The following is an 11414-nucleotide window of genomic DNA, read 5'->3' as shown; positions in this document are numbered from 1 at the left end:
TCTCTGATCCTGACGTAGGGGGTGTGAGCAGGGGGGCTGTTCGCACACCTAGACGATACGGAAGCTCGTCTAAAAATGCTGAAAGATTATCTTCAAGTTGCTACCTTCTGTGCAGCTGCTTCATGAAGCGACATGCTGCACGGTGCTTTGCATACTTAAAAGCTCGAAGGGCACGTATTGATTTTTGACTGTTTGTTTTTCTCTCTCTCTCTCTCTCTCTCCCTCCCTGCTCCTGACGGAGGGGGTGTGAGCTGCCGCATTCAACAGCTTTGTGCCGCGGTGCTTCGCATACTTAAAAGCCAAACAGCCCTATTGATTTGTTTGCTTTCCTCTGTCTTTCTGACAGTCTGTGCTCCTGATGTGCACTCCTTTGAAGAGGAAGATATGTTTGCATTCTTTTAATTGTGAGACTGAACTGTCATCTCTGTCTTGTTATGGAGCACAGTTTAAACTTTTGAAAAAGAGACAAATGTTTGTTTGCAGTGTTTGAATAACGTTCCTGTCTCTCTACAACCTCCTGTGTTTCTGCGCAAATCTGTGACCCAAGCATGACAATATAAAAATAACCATATAAACATATGGTTTCTACTTCGCGGATTTTCTTATTTCGCGGGTGGCTCTGGAACGCAACCCCGGCGATGGAGGAGGGATTACTGTTTATATATACTATATAGATATATATTTTGATAGACGGCCGGGGATCTTGCCTGATCGGGATGCCCTTTTCAGAACAGGACCGGGGAAGTGGACATATCACCAACAATACCTCCCCGGGACATGAGAGTGCAGCCCCCCAGTTTACATCGGGGCCACCAGGGGGTGCCAGAACAGTTCTGAAGCCATGGTCAGCAGCACTTCCATCACACACCCAGAAGTGCTGCCAGAAGAGGAGCCGAATTCCCATGCAGCACTTCCGCCACACCTAGAAGTGCTGCCGGAACGTAATCGAGGAGGACCTGGAGCACTTTCGGGTGCAATATAAAGGAGGCCACCTCACTCCACTTGGGGAGCCGGAGTCAGGAGGCAGAGGACGGAGTTTGTGACTGGAGGAGTTAAGGCGGCAGAAGGAAAAGAAGAAAAGACAAAGAAAGGACTGAGCAGAGTTTATTGGAGTTTGTGCAATGTATTGTGTGTGCAGGTGTAGAAGAAAATAATAAAAGTGTGTTTTGGGAAATTGTTGGTCTGTGTGTCTTTCTGTAGCCAGGCTGGTCTTTTACAATATATTATATATATATATATATATATATATATATATATATATATATATATATACACACACACACACACACACACACACACACACACATATAGAGCATATTATGTATACTTACTGTATGTTATATATAAATATACTGTGTACTATGAATTGGACACAACTTGAAGGCTCATCTTTTAGCATTTTCAAACCAAGCCAGAAGCTGATGCTTCACTTACTGCCTCTCCTGTTCTTTTGTCATCAGACCTGAAAATCAATGGCATGTGTAGCTATGATGTCACTTCTGACTCCGATCACTTGGACCCGCTTCTTTTACCAAGAGCCGTTATATAGACTGCTACCACATCAAGCAGTAAGTCAATGTACTCGCATCTGCAAAGGCATTGTTATACGGCGATAACTTTCTTTTTGCTATTTTTTTCAACCAAAAACATTGGGTTGAACTTTGTGGTACCCCAACTCTTTAGCTTGTTTGCTTCTTGCTAGTATTATATATACATTTGTATAGTATATAATTTCAGCAAAAGAACCCTTATTGGTAAATATGGAAGCACCTATAAAAGATAATAAATAAAACAGTATGATGTAACAAAGCCACTGTCTACAGTGTTATGAGTGAATGATGTGACTATGTTCAAAAGACTGTCGAGTGACTCTGAACTCTAGTTAAATATACGAAGCTCTGTCAGAAAGCTTAGAAGATGAATTAGAAAGGGGACAATTTTTGAGGCATGAATTTCTGTACAGGGTTATTTGCTTTGTATATTAATGATTCTCTTTGATAAATTGAACATGCTGTCATTATTCTTATGTTTCTGTTTCCTTTATATTCGCTCATTTTTTCTAGTCCATGTAGGCAGGAGGCAGCACTAATGCAATAGTTATAGCAATAGAAAACAAAAGCTGACAAACACCTAAAAAGCAAAAGGAACTTATTATTTTATCTATTGTATTTGTTACTGAAGGATATTAATACATATAGCATATATAAAAACATTGTACTTCAAAGTAATTTCTTGTAGTAAGTCTAAAGCACAACCAATAATATAGTGTTTCTCTCTTCTGCAAAAAAAGTCTTGATTTGGGCATCCTTCTGTAACTGTACCAAATTATTATTAGTTATTATAAAATGAGCTGGCCACTTGTTCAAAAGAGTCCCTACCCCTTTCTTCATTCCAGGAAGAACATTCAGGTGAGTTGGCAGCATTTCTGCCCAGCCGAGTCCAAATGCAGTACAAGGTATTTGCTGTGTTCCTCAGATGATATTTCCTCTGACCCCAAGTGAGTGGTGCAAGACAGAGTTGTTGGCGTGAAGGTGTTGGAAGTGCACAAGGTACTGGAAAGATCATTGGAGCTGCACAAAAAGAGATGTAGAGGATCAGAGTGCTTTTGGAGGGAGGCGAATCAAGGCAACATCATCCGGTAAACAGGGAGAGATGCTGCGTTTGACAATGAATTAGGCTATCCGCATCAACCATGATAAAACACCACAAAAAATCACACACAATCAAGCTCAATGAACATATACTTTTTTAACAGTCATTCTTTTACTTAAGAGAAAAACAAAAAACAGAGAGAAAGAGAAGATTTAACATGTATAAAAGCAGATTTTCATGTTGTTGCTGTTTATTCAAACACTATAGGCATCTGCGCCAGTGAAACTGTGCTCTCACTCTCACTCAATGAAAAGTCTAACCTGCTTAATCCAGAACAGGGTCGCAGGAGGCTATCCTAGCAAGCACAGGGTGCAAGGCAGGTGCAAACCTTAAACAGAGAGACAGTCATTCACATTTGCAGACTCACACACACACCTGCTAGGCCCAATTTAGCACCACCAATTCACCTAACCTTCATGACTTTGGACAGTGTGTGGAAACACACACAAACATGCAAACTCCACGCAGAGAGGACCCGGGACGCAAACCCTGGGCGCCACCCTCTATAAAAAGTGACTATGCGTTTTTATTATTATTTTATTTTCTTTGTATGAGGGCACAGCAAGTTGTTCTCATTCAGACCCGGCATGTTAAGCAATGCTTCCTGAGGCTGGACACACTTTTGCTGCCCTCTTGCCTCTACATACCCTTACTTGGATATACTTAGTCCACATATCCATAAGTACAAAACACCAAATCTTCAGAATGACAGACAAAATAATGAACATATAATCTTATTTATGAAAAAAATTAGAAAAATAAATGAAAAGGATTGGCTTAAAATCAATAGAAACACACGCAGTAGACATTATAAAGCAAGACAGACATATAAATTCTTCACTGTACATGTCTGAGCCCCGTATATAATATGACTGACATTTGTGGCTGCAAAATTAAACACGAAATAACACTGTGCTGTTTCACTCATGCTGCGCGGTTCTCTGAACACATTGGCAGTTTGAAAACTTGGGCCAGCAAGCTGGAAAACATCTGTTTTTTTCAACTAAACATGTGCTTTATGCACTTAGGAGACATTACACAGACACTGCATGAACACCATTTTAAAAAATGACAAGAAGTATATATATGAGAGGACATGTGAAAATAAATTAGGGAAGTGAACAGCAATATCAGGTACTGACGTGTGGCTTCGAAATGCGGATGCACTGTTCAGATGTACGGATGCTGGCATTGGGACGAAGCAGAGTGAATTGCACTTGTGAGATATTTGAAACTTGAAAATATTTCTTACCATTGTTAAAGACATATACAGATTAGGTACTTTATAGTGTATGTATGCAAGTTCACATTCCACTTTCATTTTTCTGGTATTGTTATATTGTCCTGTTACCCCAAATAAAAAAAAAAAGTTGTATTTGACTAATGTGCCGCCTGAGGTGACTGCCTGTTCTGCTAACCCCATGTACCAGACCAGTGATGGTGGTGATGGTGGTTGTTGTTCTTCCTCTTCTTTTAAATAGGCTGGCGGTTTCTTGATGCTGCAGGGACAGAAGGAGAAGACAATATTAACGACAGTGCCCTGTCTCATCCAGGTGGGTTATTACATACCTTGATTGAGTCCGTGAGGAGATCCTCCGATGCGCATGCATGACACCATGTATGGCTTAAAAAAAATGTCCTTTTTTGAATATTCATGATTTATTCACTATATGTATTTGGCCATGTTACTGAGTAACGTCTTTACTTTCAAAGAATGGCAGATCACAGATGAAACTTCAGTGAATATGAACTTGAGGCATTACTTATATTTAGTAGAGTTTAAGGAGTGACCCGGGGAGCCTGACCCACCTCACCCCCCAGTGGATGTGCTATGTTGCTACAATAAGTTTCAGTTATAGGGTCTTTTTCCTTGATTTTAAGGCCACAGGTAATGTAAAGTTGCCGGTACTGAAGGGATCTTTAACCGCTGGACCCTTGAGCAAGGCCTTTAAACTGAAAATTGCTCCAGGGGTGTTGTAAAATGGCTGCAATAAACAGATTTTCCACAAGGCTTGCAAAGTTCTGTGATGGTCCTATGAATGTGAAAGTGAGTTCATCTTAATAACTGCAATCCATCAAGCCACCAGATTATTTGAAAGTTCAATTTATTCTCTATCATAGCTATCATCCATCCATGTGCTAGATTTTGACACCATGTGGAGACCAAATACTATGGATAGTTGTGGGACTACTTTTAAAGTGAAATATCTAACAGAGTGGTCACTTAGTATAGAATGTGTCACATCAAAACAAGTTGTTAGTCACACTTGCTAAATGAATGTTTTCATTACATAACATGCACAATTTAATTCCCATTCCTTAGGAATGGTCAGCTTTCACTGGTGGATCTGTTATGCTTGTATTCGGTATACATGTAGATATAAAATGTTTCTGGTCCGAGCTGGTCGTTTTTCTTCAAAATAAAATACCAGGTAAGAGTGACAAGCTACTAATATGCGTATTAAGCCTGGTGGCAGCAATAAATACCACGAACAGGGGGCACTTATGCACACACACACACATCTCATTACTGATTAAGCAGTTAGCTTCGGTGTTTAAAAAGAAAACACACTGTTGACGGAAAAAACGCACGGAAAACCCATACCGGCCCTAAAACTGAAGCAGTTATCCACTGCGCCACCGTGTTGCCCTGAGCTACCAATGGTAATATGGTAGTAACGAAGAGGCTCTAGCCGATTAGTTCGTAAGGGGAGTATAAATCGCTGTTATTAACTCCTACTCTATGCGGCTGTCGTACAGGCAGCCGGTAGTAGTGTCTGGAAAAAAACAATACGCTACCAAATAATCTAATTGAATAAATAAAAATCGATACAGCAAAAACATAGATAGACCAAGGCCAATACCTCGAAATCAATGGCAGCCGCAGCAGCAGCAACCTCGGCAGCAGCAGTCAAGCTGTCCGGCAGGGGGCCGTGCGCCGTCACGCTCCGATTTATTATCTAGGTGGCGCGCGACAGCTTCCTGTTTGGATCAGTCCAGGAAGGAGAGCCAAATGGCGTCGGCGGTGGGGTTAGGGTACCTTCGGCGAGTGGAATCCTGCAGACAACAAACGGGGAATATTGTCTCTCGAATCCGACAGGGCCAGGTTACCGGCCGAGGACTGTGTCGGGGCACTCAGGTAAGTAGTTGTGCGGTTACCGAGTTGGCCCTTGTCGGGGAGCCGGAGAGGGAGGCCCGTCACCGCCGCGAGCCTCGTTGTGGAACAGAAGCCCGTAAAGAGGCTGTGGTCTCCGGCTGATGGCTTAGGTGACGGTGGCGGAGTGGGCAGTTTTTGAATCCAGAGCGCATAGTTAAAGAGAATACCAGTAGCGAAGTGGTCAGCAGGAAACTCTACATTGTCACGGTAGCAAAATAAAGGAGCGAACCTGTCACCTATTTATCCATTATTGTTGTCTGTGGCTTTCCCGTTGCAAGTAAAGCTACAGTACAGCAGTCTGGAGCAGGCGTACACTTGCTGGGTACCGGAGGAAAGGAAACATTTTCATATCATGGTAATGAGGTCCCGTGTATTCTTTTGACTTTTATTTTAAAAATAAGCAGAGAAATGCTTCCGTTTTTTGAAATGTGTGATCGGCTTTCCCTTTTCTAGAAGTGTAAGCAACGGTAGACGGAGAACGTGTGGGCTGTGATTCAGAAAGTCGAGAAATTATCAGTGTAGTTCGATAAATCCAATGGTCGCAGAAATTCTGTCTTTAAGTACTGCTGTCTAACTCAGTAAATATGTTATAACTGTAAAATGACTTCTGGTTTGGAGCTACAGACCTATTGGTATTTTATATTAGAAACTGAATTCTTCACATAAACAAGATTTTCAGTTTTATTACCTTTGCCCGTCTAGTGTGAGTTAGTTTTTCATCAGATGTAGTCGGCACAGGTACCTGGTTAAAAAGATAAAATAAAATGATATTCCTCAGTAATAGGAGAGAAGACTGTTATAGTAGGGGTGCTAGTGCACAGGTGACACAATTTCTGTTATTGCATTAATCAGTGCTTCAGTTGTGCCCAGGCTGGCACCCTGTCCAGGGTTTATCCCTGCCATGTGCCCTTTACTCGAGTGACTTAGAAATTGCCATGGTGTATGTCCCCAGGGGGAAATTCGGCTTTCTACAGAAGCTCTTTAAATAAATAAATAAACACACACTATGGTCTGAACACAGATAAAAATGACTACAAAATAAAAAAAGAGAAAGAAAACTTCTGATTTGGCGGTCCCAGTCCCAGTGAGGCACTATGGAGGCCTATTGCTGTTGGTATAAAGGAGCCCCAGTAGTGTGTCTTGACATATTTCTGCTGAATGATTCATTGGCTGAAAGTACTCAGTGTGTTGTTACATGAAGCATTTCAAATAGTTGTGGTGTTTGGTTCAGTACTTTACTGCCATGATCTATGAATGGCTGATTCCACTCTGTATTCTCATGAATAGTTACTGTATATTCAGTATATCTGAGTGTGACAGTTTATAATTACATATCTGTTTAAAATTTCCCTATATGATTAACATGTTTTGTCTAATCCAATCTAAAAAATCTGCAGTCTTGGAATGCAGTCCGTTTCCTGCTTTGATAGATCAGAGAGGGTAAAAGCTTTAGAGTTAACATTCAAAAATGGTATATATTCATTTGTTCTTTCTTTATTTTGCTTTTAAATAGTTACTGGTAATAGCAAACCCCAGAAAAGTTTTTAACATTTCAGAAAAGTGACATGTTTTATAGTCTGTTAAATGTAAAATGTCTGCTGCTTACTATTTGATATCTAGTGTAACTAGTGTGTCAAATGTGCGTTAGTTTTTATCTTTAGTATTTCAAGAAAAAATGTGAAGCTAAACAAAGTTTTCATCCTCAGTCAAATGTGATTAAGAGGGCTTGAGACACAGAGAGGCAGAGAGTCGCCTTCATTGACTGAAAGTATTTGCAAGAATGGAAATGATATTTTCACAGAGGGTAATCGGGACCTGTCTGTTATTAGTGGTATTCATATAGCAGGCAAGAGAAAGGCAACTCAAGTAGACAGTCTGAGAAATGGGCTTTGTGGTAACATACAGTAATTGAGAGAGGAAGTGCTGAGCAAGACAGTTTGATAGGTGGAATACTGAAGGTACATGTAAGGCAAGAGTTATCAAATATTTTTAAACTTACTCATTTACCTGCTGGCAGGTAATGTGGCCAGTAAAATATATAGGCATCAGATAAGACACACATCCCACAGTACAATTTATATTGCAATTCAGGCTTCACGGTACAATATTCTCATGATATGAAATCTTCATAAAAGAATTGTACTATATGTTTAATGTTATATTATTAGATTTTAATAAATCAAAACATTGAAATTTAAATTCAAAGTAGTGTGCAAATACAGTAGTTTTAACGTTTTTTTTAAGCTTTTTCTATTTTTATTAAAAATCTTAAATATTTCTAGAACAGTAACATGTGTTGCATGTTGATTAGCATATGCAATTAAGAATTTCACAGTACTCTGTAATGGAACGTAATGGACCTATAATGTAAAGTAGGGCTGGGCAGTATGACCCAAATTCTATATCACGGTATTTTTCAAAATTATAACGGTTTCACAGTATTCAACGGTATTTTTTTCCTCATGCATGAGTGGATGTTAACCACATTTTCCACTGCAATTACTGCAGTAGACTGGCTAAGAATAACCTATTCCACTGTCATGAGAATTGTACATTGTACAAAAAAACATTTTAATGTGCACACAATACAGGTTTGCATGTCCCCATAAACTGATAGTTTTCAAGGGGGTGGCACTAATGAAGAGAAGGAATCATATTGCATTACTGTTGCAGTCAAAATATAGAACCTTTTTATTGAACAAATTTTGCAAACAACTTAAACTATAATTTTGACAGCATATTTTCAACCATCCAAAAAGGCATTTAGACTTAGTAAAATATTCAGAGGTGCTTGTCAAAAGTTGTATTGCACTGAACATGTCTTAGAAAAGGAATAAAGAGTAAATATTTTTTGTAAACCAACTATACTTTCTGTTAATGTTAACAATCTCTGTCCACTGACATGTTAGCTATATGGATTGTAATGGTGTTGGTTATCTTGATCCACCACTTGCTTTTTTCGTCGTAGGCAGTCCTCTAGCAAACGCATCTACAAGTGATGTCTGACTCGAGTGTCCCCTAGCTTTTTCAGTTTTACCTAAGGACGGGGAGGGTGCCAATCTTAGTTCCATACATTCATGGTACTACAAAGCATGTTTGTGGCTAAGGTGATGCAGCAAATTGCTCGTGTTACCGCCTCCAAAGACAACTTTAGCTCAACAGCATGTGCAGTAAATAGTTGTTTAGTTCACATCCGACCTTTTAAAACCAAAATCTCCAGACAACAGATGTGGCTCCTTTTTTTGGCAAAAGTTCTTCTGTGTCATCATGTTCAACTTTATCGTCTGCCACAGCTTCAGTTTTGGAATGTTCTCTGTCCATTTTCACCGTTCAATACCACCACTAACGCATGTACTCCGTTGCATGCGTGTTTAGCAGTGTAGCAGTGAAAAAAGTCCCCCCTTGAAACAGTTTCCTGCTGTGCCACGTTCCGAACATTGTTTAGGCTCTTTAAACCGGTATTGTGGTATAAGAAAAATCCATATCATAACAAAGATAAAAAACGGTTTTCGGTATGAACCAGTATACCTCCCAGCACTAATATAAAGCCACCGAAATTTAAACTTTTGTTTAAATTTCACCCCAGGGTGAATATCAAACATTGCTTCCACACTGGCTGTCCTTTCACTCTGCTTAAGTGCCATATTGAGCCGTTAGGTATGGGTTCAACTTCTGACTGGATCTGAAAAGAACTTGCAATTAGGCATTTCACAGAATTTTTGTATTTGATACCAATACAGTGAAATTTCACAATATTCAGTATGATGGCAAAAACTGAAGTCCTATTCAAAGTTTTTTTTTTTTTTTTTTTTTTTAAGTAAAAGTATCTCCGTTATTCAAGTGGTTAGTATTGTGCCTTTTTCTGTAATAGAATGTATAATATATAAATACGAATAGTAAAAGCGAATGTAATAAAATATATTATTACTAATAATAACATTAAATTAAAAAAAAGTGGTGTATCAATTAAGTAGCTGCCCAGTGATCATTTAAGTTAACTAATATTGGCATTCATGAATATCAAATTACAAGACTTAAATTTAGTTTGTGATGGACATGGTAATTCTTCCAGGGTTGCAGCAAATTAGGTCATCTTGGACTGCCTCATTTATCTTACCATGTACACATTGTAAATTTATTCTCAGACTCCCGTAACTGAAAAGTACTGATTAAAATAAATACTAATATAAAATGTAATGTTGACTTAGAGAATTCCATGATAATTCAGGATATTTTCATTAAAAAAAGTCTTTAAAGCTGCTTTTGTAACAACATGCTTTTGAAATCTCATTTGTCAGTGGAAAGCTCTTGTTAGTTTTGTAACATTTACTAATAGTTTGAAAAGTTAGAGTAACATTCAAAAGATGAGTTAATTGCCACAAATTCCTGGGGCTTTTAAGTATGTTCCTTTTTTATTTTTTATATAAAAAGTCTAGGGGGCTTCGCTCTCCAACCCCCCTGCCTGCGCTATGTGCCAGCCACTTTGTGTCTCTGCCGCTCGCGTATGTGGATTTCACTTTTCCCCAAACAACAAATCTTTTAATTCTTGCGGATAGGCCTCTTCAATGGGAAGAAACACCACTTTTCTGTGATGGCAACACAAATTAGACAATCTACAAGTCTCTGACTTAAGTTTAACGCCAAACAATATCTACATGCGTCTGTCATATCACCTATGTCCATAAATTTTATCTCTTTTCGCTTTTACCTTTTTGTCAATATCGCATTGAATTTTGATTCCGTGTTTGGAATTACTTCGTGACAATGCAACTTATAACTGCCTGTGAGTGAATATCGTTTCTTTCTCTCTACATGAACTGTGTCTGACAATAGCATTCACACAAATGAGAAATGATTGAACCGTATGCGTGGTTGTAAACGTTTTAGATGTGGACAGGACTTTTCCAAATCTCTTTGCATAAAGTCTTGTCTTGCGGGGCTTGAAATTTTCTCTTGCAGGATTTCATTTTCACCAAACAACAAATCTTTTAATTCTCTCGGATATGCCTCTTCACTGGGGACAAAACACTACTTTTCCCTGATGGCAACACGAGTTAGACGAGGTACAAGTCTCTGAATTAAAGTTTAAATCTGGACAATATATTCAATCTCTTTTCACTGTTCCGTTATTTCACAGAGTAATAATTTCCGTTTGTTTGCGTAATGCGATCTTTCCTGTCATTTTTTTTGAGACTTTCGAATTTTCATTCTTCCATCTTCTCTGACCTGCTCTGCATGTGCATCGCACCAACGTATTTGAATTCTTTACTACGTTCTGCTTTGTCATGTACTCTTTGTCTTTTATTTCCGGCACGGGGCATGGTTAAATCTCTTGGCACAAAGTCTCGTCTTGTGGGACGTGAAAGTGTCTCTCTGAGAAAGTCACGTCTCGTCTCTCTTCCCAAGATTTTTTTTATTATAATAGAGAGACATCTGTAGGTATCTAATCAGAGAATTAGCACAAAGCCTCTCTTTCTTTGTCAGAAGTATGCAGGACATGGTATTAAAAAGCGATAGCTCTCACCATCTATATGTTAAAACAAGTACACCTCCCATCTTCATAATGAGATAAAAGAGGTAATGATGAAAGCCTGTGTGTTTTGTC

General features: G+C 39.0%; 1 protein-coding gene across 1 annotated transcript in view; it reads left to right on the top strand.

The window, feature by feature from the left end:
- The first annotated feature begins 5611 nt into the window (after positions 1-5611).
- The window catches only part of LOC114659241 (short transient receptor potential channel 4-associated protein-like), a 102127-nt gene continuing 96324 nt past the window's right edge, over positions 5612-11414 (top strand). Inside the window, 1 exon segment of the mRNA XM_028811605.2 lies at positions 5612-5791. Coding sequence (XP_028667438.1) covers positions 5666-5791 — 126 coding nt within the window. The 5' untranslated portion in view covers positions 5612-5665.

The sequence above is a fragment of the Erpetoichthys calabaricus genome, chromosome 10, assembly GCF_900747795.2.
Source record: "Erpetoichthys calabaricus chromosome 10, fErpCal1.3, whole genome shotgun sequence".
Lineage (NCBI taxonomy): Eukaryota > Metazoa > Chordata > Cladistia > Polypteriformes > Polypteridae > Erpetoichthys > Erpetoichthys calabaricus.
This window is presented reverse-complemented; position numbering and strand designations above follow the sequence as displayed.